Raw genomic sequence first — 27,386 nt, 5'->3', positions numbered from 1 at the left:
CCCCTTATTTCAATCGTCCAAAACTAGAGTATAATTCTCACATTTGGGCTGGTGTCGCACTAACGTACTTAAGTCTAGTTTATTGGATTGAACAAAGAGTTCTTAAATTGATAGGCGATCCTTCTATTACTGAGACATTTGCTTCTCTTGAACACCGCCGCAAGATCCCGTGCCTAAGATTGTTTTATCACCAAATTCATGAACAATGCTCTAGCGAAACAGCCAGTTGTATTCTTCTCCTCAAACAATTCGACCTTACCCTTAAGCCCCATTGTGGATGAATTGTAAAGTATAGGAATTTTATCTTTAACCGTACTACAGGAATGTGGAACTTTTACAATGTACACACAATCAAAACCAATGTGTATAGGTATTTTCTTTTTAATCTTATTCTACTTTCATGATTGCTCAAACTGTGTTTTATCATTATAAGGGTAATCAGTTTAAGGGCGCTAACAATATTCTGTAAGTCTAAGAAAATAAGTTGCTCAGAAAAAAGCTGTAATAGCGTTGGTCTAAAATTAGTTTGTTTTCTAGTGGTCTTTACAACCTTTAAAATGAACTGAATTTCATTAATATCAGACAAAGAATCGCCATGTGTGTCATTTCAAAATTTGTACTCTTTCTCGGTTCAGTGGCTTTTTCGAATGAAGAAGTAGTTTTTCCAATATTTACGATGTCAGGTCATTTAGCATTATTCACACAACCAAAAGTGTTTGAGAAACTACACAAAAAAGTTTAAATTGTCCTCCTTCCTGAAGAAAATTTAGCCCTTTACCGCTATAATTTATAACTAACTAACGTATAATTAATAATTTATATCTATAGTTGTGAAATAAGTTCTGTTACAAGCATAAAATACCATAAAATAAGAACTATATAATATTTTATATTAATTTTTGTTTTAATGCACTCAAAATAACCGACCTCAGTTTTGAAGGAAGCCCATAAACGGTGTGGCCTTCTACCTATACCGGTACGTATCGTTTTTATTGATATTTTTGACATTGCTTCCATAAAATCTATTTTAAGAGTTTACGCAATTCTGAATGCAAGAATACAAAAACCAATAATAAGGGAGGGATAAAATGTGGGCATAACTAGAGCCGATCTTAAGCTTATCTATATTCTGCGATATTGACCCTAAAGCACTTTTTTATTATCTTCTCTTTGTTTGCCTAGAACCTTGTCATCCATCTTCATTGAAAAGGTTACTTTTAAACCCTTTATCAATGTCTCTACCACATTTCTATAGGACAACTGAACAACCATTTTCACACTCGTTCTCAAACTTTTATCAAACCATTACGACACGTAGTGATGTTTGTTTCAAACGCCCCCCCCCCCCTAATATATTTTGCTACGGTCCAACATAAGTGGACTTTTTATTGAATACAAAGTACGTATAAATCAAGATTCCCAAAATTCATCGGAATTTTTCCTGCTGAATGTCTACTATCTTTTCCTGGTCTACAACCATATTAACAAAAGGAATCCAGTAAAATTATTCTCAAACGACTTTTGAAGAACCCCACACATAAAATTCCTTCCTTTTTAATGAGAGCGTATATTTTTCGTTTTAAAAAATTACCTGGCAATTTATCAGCATTCGACGAGAAGAGCACACAAAGTCCTGTTTCGTAATTAACAGCATGACATGTTTCATTGCTCTGACACGCCTCCAAGCAATCAGTTAACATAAGTGTTCCAGGTAGTGAATCCAACAATTTACCTGGCGCTGAGAATACATATCTGGCAAATAGAAAAAAAACAAAAAATTAAAAGAAAAATAAAATTAATCAAGAAAATCAAAAAAGAAAAAAATATTGTAGTAAGAAAATTCCAGTAAATGATTTAAATGATTTGACTTTGCACATATTTGATATTTCTAAACGGGTTGCAGAGGGGTTTAAGAAAATGGAAATGGACTAGTTCTGTGTTTAAGATAACATTTTGAAGGTTCGGGATATATTCTTTTCCTGAATATATATATGTTTGACGTTAGGAAAAAAAACTCTTAAGTCAGGAATTGGTCACACAGACTAAATAAAATTAAGATATTAATATCAAAACAAATATATTTTTTTCTGTCCTTTTGTCTAAAGACTAAATTGATACGATATTGAGACATATTTCATTTTATAAAGTATTTTTCAATAATAGGTTCAATTTTGAATATATCCCTTTTGAAGACCGCTGTCACTTTTGAAGCTGATATCTTTTGATATTTGAAAATACAAGCTATGATGAAAATTAAGAATCATGTTCGGAAACCTGTTGAGTAGTTGTACTGTGCACATCTTCAGTAATAAATCTGATGAAAAATTTCAGCTGTTGGGAAAATTTAATGATACGAAAAATCGGAACTGCACCCATTTCTTAAAAACAGCTAACTATACTGTTTCTATGGGCAATAGTTTTAAAAAAACGCATGTTTGTCGAGTTTTAGAGTCATATAGAACTTAAGGCATTGAAATTTAAGTTGAAACAAGAACTGAAGCCAGTTTATCACCTGCAGCTTTGTAACTTCTGTCATCAAAATTAATCGAAATTATTCGAATTTTGATCATCTTCGGCACATTTTTACTTCGGAATATACGTTAATTAGCAGAATTTTTTTATTTACGGCACAAAACCTCCAAAACTGATTATTAAAAAGCATATCTTCAATCTCAATCAATCACTGTTACTGTACAAATTTTGGTCTGGTATGATTAGACCTCACATTTTCGGTTACGTTGATTGATATGATTAATGTTTTTGTATGGCCGGAAATGGAATAAATTGATGAAAATGAAGACGTTATTCCTACGTTATTGTACTGGGTCCGAATTTTCGAATTGAAAATGTTGACAATACTTGTTGTTGCAAGGTCCCTAGAATGTAAATCAAAGATTTTGAGAGAGACTGCTGTGAGCGTGATTGTGTAGCTTATTTATTCGTCGTCCATATCTCTAGAACAAGCAGAAATATCGAATTCAAATTAATTTTTGTTGTACAGATAATAACAGTGACTCTCAAAAACTGAAAACAGTAAACATAATGTTTCACCCAAAATATTCACTTCAATTAAATTTTGTATTATGTAATGTGACGTGTTACCAGACTAGTATAGGTTAGGTTAGTTTGGAGTGGCTGTCCAGATGGCACGTCGACCTCAAGGGTCCATGGTGATACCACTAATGAGGTTACTCATGGGAGAGTAATGAACTTAAAGAAACCATTTGGTACTTTTAATAAAGTTAGAGAGACGTTTTGTGTCAATCGTTACCAGTTCACTGGTATTATCGAAGAAAGGATTACCGAGAAAGTTATTCCTTCTAATGGAGAGTGCTGGACATGTACATGGAAGTTGTTGGACTGTTTCCTTTTCCTCCTCGTCCATGCAGCTTCTACAAAAGTCATATATGTAGACCCCTAGCTTCAGAGCATATCTTCCAGTTAGGCAGTGTCCTGTTATTACTCCAATTGTAGAGCATATACTTTGTTTGCTCAGGGATATCAAGCCTATTGACCGTTTAAAGTCTATCCTTGGCTATATTTGCTTGGTTGCCAGGCAGGTGGTACTCTGTGACCGTCTAGCATTTGTTGATTCTAGAGCATATTGTTTGAGAAGATATTTGCATGTAGCATGTGGTGTTTCTATGTTATGTTTTTGTCTAACATTAGGCAGAAGTGTTCCGTTTTTGGCGAGGTCATCGGCTTTGCAATTTAATGGAATTTCTTTGTGGCCCTGCACCCAAATGAGGTGAATATTAAACTCATTCAGAGATGATCGGCAATCGTGGACTATTTGAGAGTTTGTGGAGACAGACGCGAGAGATTTAAGAGCGGCTTGGCTGTCCGAGAAGATTCGTATATATCTTTGCAAGATATAACGTTTTCTTTGAGCCAAGATAGTGCTTCTTTAATCGCCATTACTTCTGCCTGGAATACACTACATTGATTGGGAAGTCTATATGATAGACTGAGATTCAGTTGTTCCGAATAGATACCTCTTCCAACTCCCTGATCGGTCTTTGAACTGTCAAGTGTGCCACATCGTCTTCCAGGGGTCTCTCTTCTTCCCAGGAGGATCTTAAAGGGATAGACACATAGAAGATTTTACCGAATACCATTTTTGGGGTGGTATAATCTAAGCGATCTGGGATAGATCTGAAACTGTCTAGAATAGTAGTATGTCTAATATTGTTACTGTTCCCTTGAGAGGTGGCTCTAAGCCTAACACATGAGTTGGCTGCCACCATTTTGGGAAAGATGTCAAGAGGTGTTAGGTTTAAAAGCACGTTCAGTGCTGCGGTTGGTGTTGAGCGAAGTGCTCCTGTGATGCACAAACTCGCTGACCGCTAGACTTTAATGAGCTTATTTAGATTTACCATCTTGCCCATTGCGGCCCACCATACGACAGCTCCATAAATGAGTATAGGTCTGATTACCGAAGTGTATAGCCAGTGGGTTATTTTTGGGGAGAAGCCCCATTTTGATCCTACGGCCTTTTTACAAGTAAAAAGCGCTACAGTAGCCTTTTTTCACTCTTTCATCAATATTTGCCTTCCAATTTAGTTTTTTGTGTTAAATGAGGCATAAATATTTAGCTTGGTCGGAAAAGCTTAATGGTATATTAAAACGTCGTCAGTATAGGCAATCACCCTGAAACCATGTTCCATAAAAGAGGCGAAAGGACCCCACCTTGGGGGGTGCCTCGACTCGCCGATCTGGCGGTATTAAAACTTCTCATGCTAGAAATTATTGTCCTGCTTTTGAGCATGAGACTTATAAGATCTATGAGTGATTTCTCTAATTTCAGCTTATCCATTGCTGTTGTGATCGTCTGGTAACTGATGTTACCAGACTAGTATATCTAGTTTAAAAAAAAAACAACTAAATATCCATTTTAAAATTTTGTTAACGTTTTAGGCAAATCAACAGAAGGATACGGATGGGAAGTTATCAGTGTGGGTCGCATCGCAGCCTCTTTTTCTTCTAAAAGATTTTACCACAAATGGCCACCAAAATTGTTTGATTTAACACCCTTAAGCTGTTTTCTTAAGCAACGTTAAAGATTAGCCAACGCTTCAAAAACGATTCATAAAGATGGAATTTTGTACTAATCGTTAACATACTGCCTCAAATACCCCAGTTGGTCATGAACATTTTGATGAATAGGTCATTTAATTGATATCAAAGCCTTCTGTTCAAAACACAAAATTTGCTTAATAATAAAATATACATCCCTTATTGTTTTTCAATATCAAAATAAAGGCTGCTATTAGAAAACCGTGTATACTTTTGAACACGGAGTAATTCGAACACCGATACTTTTTTAACAATTTTCCGTATCAGATATCTCAAGTTTCCCAAAAAGGGGAAACTGTCTTGTTTTCTGACGAATCAAAGTTCAATATGCGCGGATCGGGTGGAAGACAACATGTCAGGAAGCCAAGAGATGAGAGGTTAAATCCAAAATACACTAAAGGGACGGTCAAACATGGAGGTGGTTCAATTTTGGTCTTGGACTGCTTCTTTGGCCAAGGAATCGGCGCAATTCGACAAGTGGAGGGCATAATGAAGTCTGAAGACTATGAAGACATCCTTTGTAATACCATGTTCCAATGATACCACACACAAGTCGAAGTTGGCCACAAAGTGGATTGCAGAAAAAAAGACTTAGCTTTTACCATGGACAGCCTAATTCCCAGACATTAATCCAATAGAGATCCTGTGGGGAATTGTCAAAAGAAGAACTGGGACCAACATTTTTCAGCACAAAGGTGATCTATTCGCTGGAATTCAGTAGCAGTGGAATGAAATTACAAAAACGGTTATTAATAACCCTATGGCTTTAATGTCCAGAAGATATACAGCCTTTATAAAAAATAAAGGGTATGCAATTTAATATTAACATTTCCTTGCCTTGAAGTAAGAAAATAGTCTGAAATTTAGTTGTAAAATCTAAGACGTATTTTTCTTAGAAGTTATTGCTTAAGCTGGTCGGCAAGGTTTTTTTTCTGGCACTAAAACTTCACTCATAAAATAAATTTTAATGGCTTCAATTTAAATACCACTTTAAAATGAATGTATCACTTCAGTTTTTTGGGAATATTTGAAAATCTTCATAAGTTGTAAGATTTTAAATGCCTTACAAAAATCTAAAAGAAACGTTAAACCATTTATGCAAAAACGTTTAGTTAGTTAGTTTTTTCTTGAATCTTTTGTATAAACAATTCTATTACATCAAGTTTTTGAAAATTTATAAAAAATATGTAAAAATAATGTTGGAAACAGGTATTTGTAAAACTTGAGCAAAAAGATAATCAAGTCCAAAACGTATTTTCAAAACTATAAAAGTATCTCAAAACATAGAAAAAATGTGTCCACCAGTGTCATCATTAAACCAATTGGACTAAAAGAAATCCCAATCACATGCACTCTATAAATTCTTTGATCTTGAACAGAAGCCAATATCAAAACGCATACGAGCATATCTCTCACAGTAATAAAACAAGTCTGAAATACTTGTTTTGAAAGTCCATACTCAGCGCCATATACTTATTTCTTATTCAATTTAAACAGATCACAAACCAAACCAGTATCATAATTGTTTGTTCAAAAATGTATTTCCAATTCCAAACCTCGATAAAGATTGTTCCTATACTCTCCCATCTCGTATTTCTCCTCCAAAAGATTGATTGAAAATTTTATCTCTTAAAAATTAACCATCAAATCACAATGATATTATAGATTATGCCCCCTACCGTTATCTGAGATCGCAAAATAAATTTATATATACAATTCTTCTAGAATATCTATCTTTTTATGTATCTACGTTCTATTCGACCAAAATACCGTAAAACTTACTGATTAACGTTAACAAATTGATTTTCCATAATTTGTCTCTACTTCTTTTTCTAATTTCTATTTTATTTGCAGGTAAGTTCAACTTTATGATTTGTGTATCTTTTGAATGCTTCGAGAAATAGCAGTTCTTGATCTTCTGGATTTACACAATCTCATTGTAAGTCAGTTGGTTCGGTTGGATTGATTGAACGATAGATTGGCACGTTTTTGGCGGAAAGAATGATATAAGATATTAGATTAGCCCCGTTAGAAAGAACAGATCGATCATAGTTGGTAGAAGATGGAGTGACCTTACCACAATTTGCAAACATAAAGCATGAGAGAATTTGTATGTGAAATCGTATGACCTTCGACACACAGTCGCGTATATAGCAATGCACTGATCCGCTAAGAGTGTGTGAGCACGACTTAGAGTTACTATTTTTGCAGAAAGAGATATAAAAGTCTTTATAAATAAATAAGTAAAATTTTGGTGATGGTAGACCTCGAGAAGAACCAAAGCCTAGTGACTTATAACTCTCAACCATTCCTAGAGAAAAGTGATGTCAGGAATGAAGGAGAATTTTAATGCCGGAACCGAACACTTTTCACGACAGAAAATAATCTTGGAAGATTTGTCAATTCCTCACCAAGAGGCAGGAAGGATAAGGTATTGAACTCAAGGCATCTGCTATCAAGCCATGGTTATTAGCTGCTGACGGAAATACTAATATGATTGAAGTTTTAAGCATTTTCCAACAAAAGGTATGTATGTTTCTTTTTTTCTATAGCCCCTTTGAGCTCCTCAAAATCTTTAACAATGAACGTGTCACTCAACCATTGCAGTTTATCAATCCTAACTCTGTTTTCTTTTTTGTCTTGAAAACAATTTAAAACATACTTCATTCAACATAGAAATAGGAACTGATACCTACAACAATCTATATTCTCAAGTTCAATGAATCTACAATAATTCATGTTATTCCAAAGACATACTACCACCACCGCCGACCAACACCAGCTGTGGCAAGCGGCGGCGGCTGCAGCATTGGCATTGGCACTGACTGCGGCACCGATGTCCCGCAGGAGCTAGTGGGCATAATATAGGAATATTTGCACGTTCAGGCATTTCATTGCTCATTGGTCCCATAGAGAGGAAACTCATTGAGTCCATCATTAGATATCTTCTTAGATCTATCAACAACACCAAGCATCTATCTATCTATCTATTCATCGCCGCGCGCCGGCCGCAGCATCAGCTTATGACTTGGCCTGGTATGGTCTGGTCTGGTCGGGACGTTCTAAATGATACAGAAGGGCTTGATCTATGATCATCTATATGCCAAGCTCTCTTATTGAGCGGACTGCCTTTGGAGAGATGATGGTAGGTAGGTACATCGTAATGGATAATTGATTTGAAGTGTTCGTTTGTATTTTGTGTTTTTTGTGCAAGAAGTTGGTTTCCTTTTTGCGCAAAGCAAAAGAAAAAAGGTTTATATCTTTTATAAAAACATAAAGCCTTACCTTAGCCTTGCCTTCGATAAAAACCTAAAGCTGGAACTTAGTTGTGTTCCTTTTTGTTGCTGTTTGTTTGTTTGTGTCTTTCTTATTATTTGCGCGCTTTCCATTGGAAAGAATGAATCTTTTGTGTTTTGTAATTTTGTTTGAAGAGGTGATGAGATCAAACGATATCGACAAATCAAAGTTGCAAACTTGAGGAATTGAGTGAATTCTATATTATAGAACTGACTGATGTATGACTATTACTTTGATCAACCCATAAATGAAAAACTTTTTAAATCTGCACTGACATAGGTTTTCCCACTTAGGAAAGAAATCACAATCCAGAATCAGAATAAGTACTTTAGATCAAGATCGATTTAGTTGTTTTGCTTTGTTGATGGTGTTCTAGATAATGTATCTTTGTTATTGGCCGGCGCGGCGGTGGATAAGGTGAGGACATCCTAATGAGGCATCGCTCATAAAAATAGAAATAGGACTTAATGACGACATTCCGGTGTGAAATTACATCAATATTCAGAAATATATGATAGGCGAGTGATTAGATGACTTGCATGAGTCATTATTACAAATGCTTGATTTCTGCTAGGCTGATGGATGGTATCGTGGACGATAAAAAGAAAAGTATCTTTCTGAAGAGACAGTGATTTATTTTATCTGTTTTTGATATCAAGTTTTCATTAAATGAAGAAAATTGCTGACAATTTATTACAGATTTATTTCTCGGGAAATATTAGAAATAGGATCAAAAGATATCAATTGCGTTTTGATATTACTTCACTGTAAAGAGATTCAATAATTTCTTCTTGAAATTTTGTACACAAAATTTCTTTAGCTTTTTGCTGAAATATTGAAAGTTATTACCCAAGATATTCGATTACTTGCTGTAATTCTTGTATTCTGCACAAAAAACTTTCAGCAAATTTGCAATGTAAACTTAGGGAAACAGCGGGTCTAGTTACTTAGAATTCCCAGCTATTTATTAGTTTTTTTTCGAGCTAGTAAAACGTCATTTGTTCATGACATTTTTAGAGGTTTTGTACATTTCTTGCAATAATTTCTTCTTGAAATTTTGTAAACAATATTTCTTCAGCTTTTTGCTGAAATATTGGAAATTGTTACCCAAGATATATTTGATTACTTGCATGAATCCTCGTATTTCTGTACATAAAACTCGCAGCAAACATGAAGGAATAAGGAGGAACAAAGGGTACAGTTATAATTCTCAACTATTTTTTAGAAATAGTTTTTTCGAGTCAGTAAAACGCATTTAAGAAGCATTTTTTTCATGACGTTCTTAGAGGTTTTGTACATTTCTTGCAAGGGTGTAGGGTATTATCGAAGAAAAAACCATAAAGTACTATCGATAAGAATTGTACCCGAAATTCATCAAAACAAGGAACATTTTCTGACGCGACAGGGAAAACAGCAGTCAGCATATTGCTTGTATTTTACAATAACATTTCTAACCTAATATTCTACAATACCCTTAATAAGAGTAAACTTTTTGCTGTTTACAGACAAAAGCACTTTTCAAAAATGGAATGATTGACAGCAATGACGAAGTTCTTCTAAATTCTGCTAAAAGTCGAAGTTTCTAGGATTATTTCCACACCAAAAATATAAAAAAAATTCCGAAAAATTGAAATTGAAAAAGTACAATCTGCTAATTTCTCCATTCTTATTTTCTTTTCTCAACGGTTAATCTCTCTAATATAGACTATTGACTATTGACTATTGACGACTATTGACTATTGACTATTGACTATTGACTATTGACTATTGACTATTGACTATTGACTATTGACTATTGACTATTGACTATTGACTATTGACTATTGACTATTGACTATTGACTATTGACTATTGACTATTGACTATTGACTATTGACTATTGACTATTGACTATTGACTATTGACTATTGACTATTGACTATTGACTATTGACTATTGACTATTGACTATTGACTATTGACTATTGACTATTGACTATTGACTATTGACTATTGACTATTGACTATTGACTATTGACTATTGACTATTGACTATTGACTATTGACTATTGACTATTGACTATTGACTATTGACTATTGACTATTGACTATTGACTATTGACTATTGACTATTGACTATTGACTATTGACTATTGACTATTGACTATTGACTATTGACTATTGACTATTGACTATTGACTATTGACTATTGACTATTGACTATTGACTATTGACTATTGACTATTGACTATTGACTATTGACTATTGACTATTGACTATTGACTATTGACTATTGACTATTGACTATTGACTATTGACTATTGACTATTGACTATTGACTATTGACTATTGACTATTGACTATTGACTATTGACTATTGACTATTGACTATTGACTATTGACTATTGACTATTGACTATTGACTATTGACTATTGACTATTGACTATTGACTATTGACTATTGACTATTGACTATTGATATTGAGTATTGACTATTGACTTTTGACGATTGACTATTGACTATTGACTATTGACTATTGACTATTGACTATTGACTATTGACTATTGAATATTGTATTAGTTAAGGTCTTTTATGAAAATTGCGGTCTCATGTCTCTCTTCAGAAGACAATTTAAGGCCTTGGGCAGAAAGATACATTTTGATGAAAATAAGTTGTTCACTTTTTTTTTGTAAAGAAATCAAAACGCTTTCGTTTTTTATTAAATCGCAAATATCTCAATTCTGCTAAGAAGTCCTCATTTCTGAATTATTGCTCCCACTGACATTAAACATTTGTTCACTCACTAATAGTTGAGTACGTTAAATTACGTCAATTTATTGTTACTATTTCATTTTTGCAACTTCAAGTTAAGAGTAAGTAAGAACCTTAAGTTAGTATTCCATTATCTAATTTCTCTCTCTTCTTCTAAGCAACATACAAGTTTGGTTAAGCTGCATTTTAACATTCCGCACGTAATCAATTTAATTTCTTTCAATTAAAACATTCGACCTTCAAAGAACATCCTTTTGTAATAATAAAATAATACCACCATATGCTATGCCTGTTTTACTCCCGAACTTCTTCTTCAAGAAACAACAAATTCAACCTTCTTCCTGATATTCTTAGAGATTTTCTTCAAGACAAAATCTCTTAATCACGCAGCAGAAAATACGACTCTCTACGTTTGTACACATGTACAACTTAATGTGGCGCGTCCAATTACATGTAATTACCGGTCTTTATTTGGTCTACCGGTAAGATCGTGCATCTTCTATCCCTTTCGTTCACTTGCATCTTCAGCAACATCCTGGTCACATCTTCACCAATAAACCCTAATTATCTCGAAAATTACATGTCATTGTGATGTTTTGATTGGTTCTCTAGCTTTACGGTCTTGGTTTTGATGAGGCCAAGTCAACCATCATCACAATATGCGTTTGAAGATGAAGAAAAACACAAAATATCAAGAAGAAGAAGAGATTGCATAACGTAACATGCGCTGTCCGTCATCATCTTCATCTTCATCTTAAACATCCTCATCCTCGTCGTCATCATGATCGTGGTACTTGAATGTTGAATCTTCCGTAACAAAACCATTTTTGTAAGATCGAAAAAGAAGAATCAATCAAAGATCACGTCCGCACATATTTTTGAAGAGAAAGAAAACAATTGCGATATGCGGAAGGGCCGATGCAGAACTGCATAACTGCAACTGCAGAAGACGATCTTATTCAAGACTTCATCGAAGGGCCAAGGATGATGATGATGATGAGGATGCTGATGTTGAAGATACAAAAAATCCTCGTAATCCCTAACAAAGCTAAATATTAAGGAATCTAACGAAAAATTGGTAACTCACCCGGTAATAATCTCAAAGCCAATCATGTCGGAATCACATTCTTCGACGCCGGGTCCATTAGCATTTTGGATGTCATTGTCCTCGCCATTGTTGTTGCTGCCATCGGCCTTTGGTAATTGATCTTCCGGTAGCGTAGCGTCTGCTGCAACTTGAGCCACTTCTTTCTCCTCCACTTTATCGGAAGAAGGAGGTACTATTGCTGCTGCTGCAGCAGCGGCAGCCTCTTGGGCTTTTGTTGTCTCTTGGGCTGGTTGCGACGCTGCGGCGGACAAGGATGATGATTGATCGTCCGTTGATGACGATGACGATGACTGTTGAAGCGGTGTCGGTGCTGCTTGTGCTGGTGCAACAACAAGACCGCCATCACTACCTGGTGCGGGCACGGCTACTTGGACTTGTTCATCACTCGTTGCAGTGGCAATGTTGTCATTTGTTGGAGCATCATCTGAATTTGTAAATTCTGATGAGATGGCTGCTGCTTGAGCTTGAGCCTGTGCCTGAGCCTGAGCTGGGGGAACATCTATTCGCGATCGACGGGCTGCCGTTGCCACTGACGCAAGCAGGCATAAAACCACTCCGACGACCAAAATGTGTGTTGGTTTCCGTGATAGCATTTTGTGGCTACGGGTGTTTGAATCTGGAAGAGGAAACAAAAACAAGAAGTTAGTCAATTGACATGTTAAGATTTTGTCCTACAGCAATATTGGTTAGCGTTCGAAATTGGTTCGGGAAGTGTAGGTTGACTCTATGGACAGGACAACACTTCACCTTCACCGCTGGATGTGGATCTGGGGGGTTTTAATGAAGCTTATTTATGTTTATGGGTAATTGTTGGGCTTGCGATTAGGATTTTATATTTACTGACTATTCCCAACCCATCGGAAGAGAAAGCAAGTTCAGTCTGAAGGGGTGGTGGCTTAGGATGCAAATTAAATGTAACATGGTTTTATACTTCTTATATAAAAGTATGCAGAGGCCAGGCAGGAGAGGATAGCAGTTATTTGGCCGATCGATGTGTACTTGATGCGCAATTACATTGGTAATTTATTGTGATGACTTTGCTGTAGGCAAATTATTGGTTATGTTCGATGCCTAGGCCTCCGTCTCATCAGTTGAGAAAATCTATGTTATTGTAATTAGCGCAGCTAATTGTTTTAGCTTTTGTAATTTTTAAACTGTAAAGAGAATTAAGATGTCGTAACGTTTATGAGGGCTGTTCAGAGTGAAGAAGTTGAGTGCCGCCTGAAACAATTTGCTGAAACAATGTTGCAATAATTCTAGACATTTTCTGACTTTTTCCCTGTTTTATTAAACGTTATTTTGTAACTAAGCGCCTTTAATGAAAGACGTTTAAAAAATCTGGATGCGTCTTCTTTGTGTAGCTTCTGAGCCGTAATTACAGTGATTTTTTAAATGGATTTGAAGGTATTTTCGTGCCTTTGGATAAAACTTGTGGTGAAAATTTTAATTGGTTCATTAGTTCCAGAATTCCTAGTTCAAAGTCAAAATGACTGTTCTATGAGGGTAACCTTCTCGGTACTTCACTTTATTGAAAAAAGCCAAGTTAACAAAAAAATTTACGAAAAAATTCCTAAAAATCATCCATCTAACCGTTTAAGAGGGTATTAAAATGTTTGATTTTTAACTTAAATGTTTGCATTAGAACTACTGTTCGGTACTTAAATGTGCCTACCGCAACTATGCTTAAAACCTTTGCTTACAACAGATGTTAAAACAGACTTTCGTATATGTTGGAAGATGAATAGGTTAACAATTTTACAAATTTTGAAGTCTAAGTTTGCAAAACTTAAGTTCTTCTGTTTGATTGTGTAAGCATTTGATAGATTTGGACATCCACCCCTCTTAAAGCAAATGCGAGCCCCTAGCATTAAAAATATCTTCTTTGTTAGATTAGAAATTACGTTTCGGAGTCTTCAATTCTATTAGTATTGGACGGGTTCAAACCTGATGTCCAAAAAATAAAAGCTGGTGTACCACAGGGCTCTGTTTTACCTCCGGCACTCTTCCGTATTTTTATGAATGATCTTTTGTTTGAAAATTGAAGCACACTAAATTGTTTCGCAGGTGACAGTACCCACAGGTTTTAGATTCTCATTCTTGTTTTTCAAATGTGGACTACCGACGGCAGCGTATGATAAGCTCATCATTATTAATTAATTAAAGTCCAATGGGAATTTAATTTAGAATCTTAGAAAACTCAATACTGTTTACAATATACAGAACAAAAACCGTCCCTAAATGCCGCTTAGTTTTTAGGTATTCTATGACGCTGCAAGAAGTTCTTTACCCTTCCTTATCTGGTTGTAATTTACAAAGCTGGCATTGCTCGGGCTATTTGGGCTTGTGCCTTAATAGCGTAATTTAATCTTTTTTATAAAATTGCAGAAACCGTTTTAAAAATGATAGGCAATCGTTCTATTACTGAGACATTTGCTACTCTTGAACACAGCCGCTGGGTCTCATGCCTATCATTGCTTTATCGATATTTTTCACAAAGAATGCTCTAGTAAAAAATCAAGTTTTATTTTTCCCCTATAACAATTCATCCATAAAATTCATACTTCTAAGAAAGTCCATTACTTTACCCTTGAGCCCAATTTCAAACGTACTATAGGAATTCTTTCTTTAGCCGTACTAAACGAATGTGGTATGCTTTAAAAATAAATAAATTGGGTGGCGCAACAGTCCGTTGAGAACTAGGGCCCAGTGACTTACAACTTTCAACCGAGCAATTATTGTTATCAAAAATGGAGGGGACCTACGAATCCGAACTGCTAATTTGAGAAAGCACTTTCCATGACAAGAATTGCTCTTGGAGAATTTGTCAATTCCTGCAAGAGGCAGTACCCGTGAAAAGACTAGATGCCATAGGCAGGGATCTAACTCTCTAGCTTGACAGTCCAACGCACTAACCATCATGCCACTTGTAGAATGCTTAACCAGGTTCAATATTTCCCACTCATTACACTAAGCAGACATTCAAAATTAGTGTGCATCGGTATTTCTTTTCTAATCCTCTCTTCCCTCTCTGAGTAGACAAATTTGAGCTGTTGTGAAAAATTAGAAATGTAAGGAATCAAAGAATATGACTGCTGTAGCCCTCAGTAATGAAGAAATCTCAGATTTTTTGATTAGAATAACAAATTGCTCTAATAGCTTCGGAATTATATAGTTCCTACTTAAAAGACTTAGGTCCTACGGGTTTAGAAGTTCTGTCAACACATGACTCAAGCTGGACGATCACCACTTGAAATGATATGAAAGCTCGGAAAATTCAAGAATGATATGTGAAATATCTCTCCATCCTCAATATGTCACTGTTTGGTGCCGTTTTTGGGTTATCGATTATTCCAAAATGAGGGTTGGGCAACTGTTGAGGTAAATGATTTTAAATAGGCGGGTACGTACCACAAAAGAATGGAATCATTTCATCATCATTTCCAATTACGTTAGAAGAATTGTACAACGATCTTGTTTAAGACCCTTCGATTTTTTTCCTTGGTCCTACGTGAAAGACAAAGCTTCAACCTGTGCTCCACAATAGAATCAAAACCTAAAGGATAAAATCCGAAAAAGATATTTTTAAAATACAAAGTTAAACTTAAAAAGAATCGTGATAGAAGAAAGATTCTTTTTTTTTCGTCTTAAAAATGTGTGTGTTATGTAATTGAATAAAGTGAATTTCCTTTTGGGCTGCAAAACACGTAACTTTGGATTTTTTGTGACAACTTAACTTCCTGATCCTAACTTCAATGTATTATTTAAAATAAACGTCCCTCGAAAAATTTATCAAAACGAACTTATCTAAGTCCAACTTAACCTTTTGCTTAAATTATTTTGTCCTACATATTTCAGCATCTTAATTGGTTGCCTTGTTATGTCGTCCAGCAATGTTTATATATTCTACTTTTATCAATGACCAGTGACTTATTAGAAGATTTATATGCAAAAGCTATCTTTACTGCCTCAAAGGCATTCTTTAAGCTCCATAACTTTTATATGTTATCCAAACAAAACACCACACTCCTTAGAATGTACATACCAAGCTTAAAATAATAAAAAATAATTTGCCTCCATAACCTAAGGTATAAGGTATTCAACGACAATCAATGATATGGTGCTCTTTTCTGAAAAAGTACTTCCCTAATTCACACCATTCAACTATCTCGTATAATGGCTTGCAAGACTTTGTATATATGTGGCACATAGTATGGATATAACCTTCATTTCAAATGGTGTCCCATTAGCTAGACAAACCTTCCTGCCACTTGTACAACTCAATATCACTTTCAGAATCTCTAAAGCCTAACTAGTTGCTACAAGGAAAGTGCTTTACATACACCCACACTTCATTCCTACAAAAAAGGAACGTTGTCGTCGCCGTTGTAGTCATAGTTTCCCTAATGAATTCTCCGGATCATTGAATTTTACGAGCAGAATCTCTACCTCCCTCCCCCGCTAACCCCTTTGCAATAAAAAATGAATGCAACTACTTTAACTTTTCCACTTGAAACGAAATCAAAACAAAAATCCACATCGTAAATTTAAATTGCCGACTGCGACGACGCGAACGCGAATGCTGACTCGACGACTGTATCTGTATCTAGAAAAAAAGTTACAAGCATCAAGAACACATAGGTTTTTTGGTATTTTAAACATTACCATAGTCATTTGCACATACCTTGACTTTATAGGAGGACTATGGTGAGGCTATATAGCGAGTCTTTTTATTCAAAGCGTCGAAAAAAAAGCATATAGCGTCTTAAGGAGCTTAGAGGAGCAAACAAACATCGGCAATCAATTGCCGCGCTAGTTAACAATGTGGAAGTTGATCTAGTATCTCTGCACATTTCAAGACATCCAATCATCATCAAACATTTTCCATCCGCACATTCAGCGAAAACGCTTAGATCGCCGTCGTCGTCGTCGTCGGACCGTCATGTCAGACACACAGGAAAAGCGTTTAAAACAAACCAAAGAATAAACATCAACTTCGTTATTTTTTATTTGAATTTTATTCATAAGAAAATAGACCTTGTTTGTAGGGTAGGCTTGGTTCAATTGTAGCCCAACTTCGGAGTATCTTATGGTGCAAGGTTAGAAGAATTCTGCTGATCGAGGCTCATTGTTTGAACTTCGATTTTAGACGAACAGACAAAAACAATCAAAAAGGACTCTCTTTTTTCTAGGATTTGTTATCTTTTTATTTATTGCTTAAGTCAAGACAGCGGCATTTGCAAAATGTTTGTTTTATTAGCATTCTAATAATAAAACAAAAAAAAAGACACAAAACAAAAACGCTTTACGAATATTCAATATTATCGGGTCAATGGCTTTCATGGCCATGCCAAACACAACTCTGAGGTTTTTGGTTTGTTAAATCAGTCTGAATGTTTTTACCTTGGAAACGGAATAAGTATGTTGTTGGTTTGTTCTTATAGACCAAAAGAAGCGAGTTCCTTAACTTCCTTGAAACAAACTCGTCTGATTTCAACAAAGCAGCTGTTGAGTTTTCACAAGGAAAAATTACTGTAGCAGGAGCGTATTTGTTATTTAAAGGAAACTTTAAACATTAAGAATTAAAAACATAATTTTATCGTTGTCATTGAAACAAATATGCTCAAACTTTGAAGAACTTGAGTGAATAGTGAAAGGATAGTGCTACTCAAAAGGATATTAGTAGCCTTATTATGCAAAGGCATAGTGTGAGAACTAGAATGAGAAAAGACTGTTTGAAAGAACCTTACCTAACTAAAAACCAAGATTATAAAACACTGCTAAATAATGTTCAAAACGATATTGTATAACTTTTGCCATATTTAATTTAAAAAACCATTAGAAAGTCAGTTTGTTTGTTTGCTTGTTTGATTGTTTGTCCGTCTTTCATAATGCGACGGATCTACATCAAGACCTAATTCTTTGTGTGGAGCTAGTTTTGAAGCTGAAGAATGTTTTAAGGCTACTTCTTACAACGATAAAATATCCTATTCCCAGCTCATTCGAGCAAGTCTAACAGTTACACGTGTTATAATATATTGTCAGCAATAATGTTATCGTTATCGTTGTAAGTGTAGGAAACAAAAACATTTAATAGGCAGCAATGTTCTCGCCGCTCCATCTCCGTTCTTCCTTCTGTGCCTAAACTACGCTTTATACATGTTTCTCGGCTTAAAAGTACTGTCAATGAAAACGAAAAAGTTAAATCTGCCAGCAAAGAACCTTGTTTGCTCTAAATTGATGAAGAAAGATGCAGATATTTCTTAATTGCGTTTTATAAATTTTAAACTTGGCGTACCTTCGAGATCTTTTGATGCTGTTTTTCAATCATCCTTATGGCCAACTGGTGTAAAAGTTAAGCAGTTCTTGAACCATTCAAAAAAGGAATAGGCCAAAAAGAAAATCCAACGTCAACATAATAAAAGATCTTCCAATTTTTAGCTTCTACAAGTACAGGGTGTCTTACGGGAACGGGATCAAAAACAAATGAATGTAACTCCAAAAGTTGAAGTCTTAAATTTTTTGTAATTAATATCAGAAGGTAGGGAATTAAATGCCATTTCAAGTTTAAAAAATACCGTCGGACAAATGGTGTCCGACGGTATTTTTAAAACTTGTTTGTAACAGGTGCCAAGTCGGTCCAAGAATTTTCGGTGGACGCGCTCAAGTAGGTCTTGTTCAATTGACCGATGATAAATTTTTTTGACATAGCACACCACACAGTTACTTTAGGGCTATTTGGTCGTGGTGGTGGCTATTTGGTGGTAGTTCATGGAGGCGTTGAGGGTTTTCAGGGGCAAATAGCGGCAGTTCTGTCGATTAACAGAACCATTGAGATGGAAGTGCGCCTCATCGCTCATGAGCAGCAACATATCGCCATTCACTTCAAACAACGAGTGCATGTCCAATGCGAATGAAGAACGCTCTGCGTAATCAGTAGGTTGCAAGTTCTGAACGATTGCCAACTTGTACACATGAAAATATAAATTAGGCTTGATAATTTGACTCACTGACGAGGATGAAATGTGCAAAGATTGAGCTCGCTTGGGCACGGAACGGCCAGGGCTCTGGAGAACAGCTACCCTCACTCGGTCAACGTTTTGTTCAGTCGCAGCTGTCCGTACGGATCCAGGTGGTTTCTTTTTCATTACACTGCCCGTACTCCGAAAAGAAGTTACCCATCTCATTATTGTGTTTCTTGAAGGAAAAGTACGTCCAATGTTGAATCTGATTCGGAAAGTCCGCTGCACTGCCACCACCGATTCATTGTTTTTAATAAATTCCTCCAGTGCGAAGACACGAGGAACCGCTTCCCAACGATCCATTGTGGTTACTAAACGGCACTACCTGAGGTTTCAAACGTGCCCATCCTCACTTTAACTTAGCTGAAAAACACCGTTTTTGGTTGTTGTTAGCATTTTTAAAGGGGCATATTTTAAAAACCTTTGATAGAAAAATTTTAAGACGACATTTGAATTTAGGACATCTTATTCATTTAAATAAGTATTGTTTTTTCTTTTTCTATAATATATCAACTTGTCGAAAATTTTAACGTAGGATTTGACATCATTTTATTGGTAAAGTATTGGCAAACTAAACGGTGAACTTTAAAGTTAAATAAACTTGTCATTTAAGCGACCTTTCATTGATAAGACATACAAAATACTTGTACGTTAGCAAACTCCATAGTGCCTAATTATTAGTATAGGTTGCATTTCTGGGTACTGAGAAGACCAGATCAGATGTTCTTAACAATTTTACTTCAATTCCGGAGCTGTCAATTAATTTAGGAATTCGTCAAACAATTGCAAAATTTGGAATGTGTTTAAATTCTTTGAGCAAAATGACTTAAGTCAGAAACTGAATTGAACGTTAACATCAATTCAAAAGTATAATTTTTGTGATAAATTGTCTCAAGACTAAATTACGATAGTTAACAGTTTAGCTCGACTTAAGTAGATTAAGAAAAACATCAAAACCTAAAATGCAATTTTTTTTCTTACGACCTTTGTACTTAACGTTGAAGAATTTTATCCAATGAATTCATAGTTTAAATAGTTGGTTAGAAAAGTATCAGTTCATTTTGGTTAAGAAGCTTCAATAGTTAAATTATAAAGGGTCTGCCATCTAGCGGTTTTTTTTTGTAACAAGTGATTGTTTCGTGAATGGTAACAGTTAAATCATGTCTGATTTGACAGATAATTAGTTTTATCCTTCCGCTTAACGAATATGGTTGTCTATACGCTTGAACAACGCTGAGACCAACGCTTTGCCGATTTTCCCAAAAGAATCATCTTTTCAGGTGAAGCTCATTTTTATCTTCGCAGGAATGTAAACAAACAAAATCTTTGCATTTGGGGCTAAAACCCGCACGCATTTAATGAAAAGCCGATATAACCTAAATGAGTCACTGTTTTTATAGGATTTTGGTCCAGATGTATAATTGGGCCATTTTTCTTCAAAAATAAGCAAGGAGTTGCTGTTACAATCAATGGTGATCCTTATCGGGCCATGTTGAACGAATTTTTGTTCACAAAAAGAGAAGAAGAATATTGGCAAGTTTTCAACTGGAAGGAACTACGTGTCACACATCCGTAGCTACACTCGATGATTGTACACCATTTTCAAAAAAAAAGGTATTTGGCGGACCCTATAGTTGATTAGAAAAGTATCAGATTATTTTGGTTGAGAAGCTTCAATAGTAAAATTATATAGTTTCAGTGTTATACATTCATTTCAAAAATCTTCGATTCCTTAGAAATTCGGCGGAATATTTTAGGAAGAACCAAAACATTATCTCTTCTTTAACTAAAACCTCATATTGGGCGCCATTTTGCACAAAAAATGATGAATAGTTCTCTATTCCCAAAGTTATGGCAGTATAGTTTAAAAAGACTTATATTTAGATCAATAATCCCATAAAATCAGATGCTTTGGTGACGGTAATCGATGTATTGTACAAAAGCAACCATATTTTTTGAAAATTGTTAGAATTATTGCAAATGGCGTCGTACTTTAATTGTATTTGACAATTGGGAACTGCAAGGGAAGGATAAAAGAGAGGATATCAGTGCACATTAGTTTTAAGGTTTTGAATATCGGAAAACATCCCACATTCTTGATGTGCGGTTAAAAAAAGAATCTTTATACTTGACAGTACTTATAAAATTGAGCTCAGTGGAAACTGATAAGCATTCCTGAAAATGCGAGATGAATTGTTTGAGGGGAAAGGGGGGATGTTCTTGATAAACGTGTTTGAAATAATGGGCCTCATTTGACTCGGTAAACTTTAATACGCTCGCTCATCTTCGCTCGAGTATTCATGTATCACCACTCGCTCCTAAAAAAACACGGCAAACTGAAACCCAACAGCTCGCTAGTCTGAATAATCTATTTGCTTAGAGGATTTGTTTCTCAACAAAATAAGAAGAAGAAGACAAAGAATAAGGACTACTCCTTGTTCCCTGTTTGCTCAAAATAATTCAGAGATAGATGCTTAGGCTTTGATAACATGGCATGCTAAATGTGGTTCAGATAGTCTCTATAAAAAGAAAAAAGTACTTTTCCGGGACGTAGTGATTTTGTGCTTTTTCAGTATATTCGTTGGTATAGGTATATAAGACTTCAAGGTCTGTTTGGCATTTTATAACCATGACAGCGAAGAGGAAAAAAGCAGACGACCGACCGACGACGACTCGACGGTTATAAGACTTGAAAGGAAAATCCCATCCAGAATTGAAACGAAGAACCATAACGAAAAGTACCTTTGCCTTGATACCTTCCTTCTTCGTCGTCATCGTCGTCGTCTTGAGTTGGTCGGTTAAGAAACTTCTTATATTCAACTCTTTTTAGGTACGGCAATGGAAAGTGCAATTTTCATTTCATATGCGCACTCAACTATACCATACCATACCTTCCTATACCTTTCCTGATACCTTTAATATGAGTGAGGATATCAAGACTTGAGTAGTGTATCGAAGCTAAAAAGAACATCACCAGCGCCATCATCGACAATGAGGCTAGGTCGTATTTACAACTCAATGTCACGTAGGAGGCGAGGATATGATTTTGGAATTTGAATCTTTACAAGATGGCATATGAAATGCTCCTGCTGTATGGTCTTGCTTTTGCTTAAGTTCTAGCTTTGGCTTTGGCTCTGGTTCTGGTCCTGAGTTTGGTTCCTTTCGCTTAAATGATGCTCAACGTGCATTGCATCTTGTCCAAGGTCAAGCTATTTGGTTGCAGGGAAATGCAACCTTCTCTGACTCTACCGCCCTCACCACTCCACTACCATCAAAGGAACTTGAATCTGCATTTTAAACATGAAACATAGAATTTTAATACCTATGAACATCTTGTGATGTATGTGGATGGTTAGAAATTGAGAGTTGTTGTTGCTGTTTTTAAAGTTCCTGTTGTTGGTGGGTAAGGTTTTTTTTTTGTTGCACGTGCGTGGGATTTGTAAAGTGCGCGATTTGAATCTCAAATCTTTTCTATATTCATTCCGGACCTCATATGCCTGCTTACCAAAGCCGCGAATAGTAAAATGCTAATCTGTTGATTGATTCTCGTGTGTGGGGCTTGGTAACATGGCCCCACACACATCCCAGAACAAAATACCTTCCAAGATGTTTTAAGGAAGGAAATTGTATGTTCTTTCCAAGAGTGAACAAAATAAGAAAACAAGGAATGTTTACGGGTCCCGCTGTTTGGTCATAAGGATTAAGTACATTTAGTGTATACTATTGTACCTTGCATACGTTGAAGACGTTGTATACGTTGATATGGTGAAGTTATGCCCAATCAAATGTGATTACTCTTGTATTCTTGAGAAATGAGCCAAGCAATTGGCAATTGCACATGCGGTTTGAGGTCAAATAGCACATACCGTAAGTACCCACAGACAAATAACTTGGCACTGGTAATGACTTTAATTTTTTGGATTAAATTTGGTGGGGTAGTTAAATAGGCTTGAGAAGAAATAATGGAAGCTATTTATGTAATTGTCGACGAGATATGAAAATCGTAAGTGGGTTAAAGATTGGAGGTATTATTTAAACCAAGAATGCAATAAATCATTTCCCTGAGGCATAAATGAAAAGGCTTCTGAAAAAACCATAATTCGTGCTTAACTTTGCGCCGGTATTGCAGTGAAATAATATTCTTATTCTAACACTCTAATTGTACAGTTGTTGTTAGCCTTTGAAAAGTAAAGATTGAGTTTGTCATTTTGGTTTGCACTCTAAATTAAAATTTATTGTACAAAAAATTTGGTCCTTCGAGCCGGATTTCCCATGCAAAAAAACACACAATTGACTTATTCTGTGTGGAGACTGTGGCGCATGTAAGCATTCGGGTCAGTGCTACGGGTTTACAAGGTATTAGATCAGTTGCTCCTCTAGAAACAATAATATAACGCAACTTCTAATAAGTATAATACATTTTTACACTGTTTATGCCCCAAATTTAGTTTTTTACTTAACAAACAAAAAAAAACATTGATATCTTGAAAATGATTAAGATCAAGTATCACATAACAAACCCAAATCATGCTACTCAAAAACTAACCTGAAAGTTTTTAAAAATTTATCGCTGTCACTCTTGAACGTTAATTCAAGCTTCCTAACCTAAAAACAATAACTTCTATCATTGCTTAAATGATTACTTCGATACTCTTCTGTCATAAAAGCTTTTTAAGATTACAGCATTCAATTTTAGCTGACGTATATTTGGTATCTGCTTTTTTTTATAAATGTCGAACATCACATTTTAAAAACAAGGTGACGATTTTACACCTTATGACAACTTAAACGTCAACTTTTATTACTAAAGTCAAACTTTGGCACTTGGTTGTCAAATAAAGAACTTTTGCAGCTTAAAGAAGTGACCGGACAGCTGAAGTGAGTAAAGAACTTCTGCTGGGTATGAATTCCTCTGTTCTGAGTCCATGACAGTGTCTATTGGCAAATATTATCTCATCTCTCCTGCAACTTCATCCAATATGTTTAAAAAAAAAAACATTATTGCTTCGTCTTAGAAGAGCTTTTTGACATAGAAATTGATGACGATGTATGTAATTTTGTAGTTCAGTTCAAAAATACTGTTTGTACTAAATTGCAAAAATCTTCCGTAATGCTACATAGCCCTTAGTATCGGTTTTTTAACCGCTCATCTCCTGTTTCACCATTGTAAGAAACGCCTAATGATATACAATGATGTTAGATCCAAAAGTAGGAAGCACCTAATGATATGCATCTAATTAGTGTTCTAAAAAAGAAATATTTTGAATATCCAATTATAAGTAATAACTGTGAATATGCTTGAATGAGCTGTGAAAGAGATATTTTATCGCCGTAAAAAGAAGCTTAAAACAATTTCCAGGCTCGTAACTATTTCCACACAAAAAATCAAGTCATAATATTGCTCCGTTGCGTCGTGAAGGACGGACAAACAACCAAACAAACAAACTAACTCTACCATTTATAATTATTACTGGAGTATATGGAGTTTTTCTTAGTTTTCTTCCTTTAATCATGTTTTAACATTCCATAATATTTATAGTGATGTCTCTGATACCTTGCATTAATAATTTATTAAAAAAATAGTAATAGAAAACGAAGAATGAAACAACAATCACTTAAAAAAGTCTAACCTAACATAAGAAAAAACAAGGGAAAATATCTGAAGTTTTGTATAAATATTCTAACACGAATTAGTGTCTCAAGAATTTTGCAAGTTCATAAATTTCAAAGATACAAAAAAATTAACACATAAGACTCTCTGCATATAAATGCAAAACCTCAAGATAAGATAAAATGAATGTCAACATGCAATTCACTTCCCTTTTTTCTCTATCCTATAACCTAACTTAAAAATTTCACGCTTCACAGATGAACTATGTGCGCGGAAGAGTCTATATAACAACAAACTGTCATGCTCCTTGAACACTATAAGACTGAATCTCCGAGGTCAAAAAACTCACTTTTTATAAACACTTTAAGCCTCAACATATGTATAAAAATACATTTCAAAAAACAACAACAACGATCCAACAAACAAGTGAGTGAGTGATGTTTAAAAAAAGCAAGTGAAAATAAAAATGTCATTGACGACATTTTCCACAGGCAGCAGAACACATCACTTTAGAACTTGAGTTGGAAAAAAAAGTCCAAAGAAATTACAACACAGCCCATTCAGGTATTACGCAACATTCCCATCAAGTAGACAAGTAGATTCTTTCTATCTCTATCTCTTTCTTATGTTCTTCAAAACTATATAACACCCTTCCAAACCATAAAGCATAAAGTACCTGCTATAAAGAATCTTTGCCTATAGGTATGTAAGATATGTGCTTTGCAATGTCCAGAGATTTGCCACTGCTTTTGCTACAACTTATGCCATATGAGTTAAGAGTAAAGGTACTTGCAACATGCATGTTCTGTATTTTCCATAGACTGGTCGATGTTGTGTAGTTATTTTATCCATAATCCTCATCAACGTTCATCACCTTGACTCACATGTGAGTGCCATTTAATCCCGGCTCCTCCGGCGGCCGGTGCAGTGGTGGTGCGGTGTTTTGTTCGTCGTCTTTGGGATCTTCTTTTTTCGTTTTGTCTTTTGGATGGGTGCTTGAGCTGGGGCACCATCTGGGGATTGGTAATTGCATACATGAAATCCATAGAGCACTCCAAACATACCAACTTGTAACAAAACAGTCTTCCCTTTTTCCTTATACTCTCTCGGTCATGTCTTCGGTCTTCGGACGCAGCTAAGGCTTCAGTCCTAGCTTTGACTTCGGCACAGTGTCATCATAACTCATTGCAGACATAAATCTCTCGTATTACTAGCTGAGGTTTTCAAGAAGCATTAAGAAAACAAAAATAAAAAGAAGACGAACAGCAACTTTTGAAGGTGCATCATGGTGTGCCACAAGGATCCGCACATGGACCGACAAAAGAATTTAACCGAACAACCGACGACGAGTATATCGACTTTATCGCCGAATAAGGGATATAGTTTTCGACTCCCAATATGGATTATGGATCATCATCAGGAAGATGTAATTAGAAATGGGAACAAATGGTATTAGACAAGGTGCACTCTTAGGTTTGGTTAGTTTAATATGTTCAAAATACAAGAGGTTGTTGTAAGATGATGAAGGTGGCTGGAGATGGATTATCCTATGGGATATGGTTGGAATTCGAGTTAGAAGCAGTGCGGTATGGCTTCCGGGATATAAATCTGTTTAAGGCAAGTGAACTTATTTCTCCTACTTAAAAAAAAACAAGATTTATAATAGTTTGACCATCTTTAGTAAAGTTTCTATAAGGCTAATGAACATAGCTTAGAATGTCAGAATGGTAGAAAGATATTTTTCAAAAATATCATGACCTTGAATAACATTGATCGGATGAAATGTACATAAGATTGACTGAGTAAGATACATTGTTCCAAAATGTACTCAAATTTTGAATTAACGATATATGTGTAAATAAGCTGGCGGCCCTAGTAGTTCCCGTGGCACGATAGTTAGTGCCTTGGACTATCATGCCAGATGTTTTGGTTCAACACGAGTTTTTTTTACGAGCAATGGTTCATGCGGGGAAGTAACAAATCCCCTAAGAGGAACTCTTGTCATGAAAAGTGCTTTCTAAAATTACCCGTTCGAATTCAGCTTAAAACTGTAGGTCCCCTCCATCCCTTACAAAAATACTCGCACACAGAAATGGTTGAGAGTTATAAGTCACTAGGGCTTAGTTCTTAACGGACTGTTGCGCCACCGAATTTATTTATTTTAAGTTGGCAACCCCTCATTACAAATAAAGAATTTGACAGTTGACAATTAAATCTATTAGGATACTAAAGGTAACAATGAAAACAAAGTGGTTTCACTTAATAAATTGATAGTCCAAAAAGTCGTTCAAAAGTCAATAATAAAATAGTGTCAGTGTTTCTAAAATACCATAAACATTTTAAAATTCTGATCGAAGCTGTCAAATATTTGATTATTTTTGAAAACTTTGTCAACAGTGGAAATATGTTTGTTTTATTCCTGAAGTTGTCAAATTTCAATTACTGCATTTTTAAAGTTGTCAAAACTTCAGTTCAAAAATGGCAAACAAATTTTAATATTGACAATTCATTGAACAATATGAAT

At 35.3% G+C, this 27,386-nt stretch overlaps 2 protein-coding genes across 2 annotated transcripts in view; one reads left to right on the top strand and one right to left on the bottom strand.

Annotated features, from left to right (window-relative positions):
- The window catches only part of LOC129953725 (autophagy-related protein 16), a 323,558-nt gene that overhangs the window by 89,991 nt on the left and 206,181 nt on the right, over positions 1-27,386 (top strand). The window lies entirely within an intron of this gene.
- Positions 1-27,386, bottom strand: part of LOC129953724 (uncharacterized) — a 108,334-nt gene that overhangs the window by 54,491 nt on the left and 26,457 nt on the right. The window contains exons 2-3 of the mRNA XM_056067119.1: positions 12,212-12,848; positions 1,592-1,752 (exon numbers count right to left, since the gene is read on the bottom strand). Of these exons, the coding sequence (XP_055923094.1) occupies positions 1,592-1,752; positions 12,212-12,825 (775 nt within the window). The 5' untranslated portion in view covers positions 12,826-12,848. The remainder of the gene's footprint in view (positions 1-1,591; positions 1,753-12,211; positions 12,849-27,386) is intronic.

This window comes from Eupeodes corollae, chromosome 1, assembly GCF_945859685.1.
Source record: "Eupeodes corollae chromosome 1, idEupCoro1.1, whole genome shotgun sequence".
In the NCBI taxonomy this organism is placed as follows: domain Eukaryota; kingdom Metazoa; phylum Arthropoda; class Insecta; order Diptera; family Syrphidae; genus Eupeodes; species Eupeodes corollae.
This window is presented reverse-complemented; position numbering and strand designations above follow the sequence as displayed.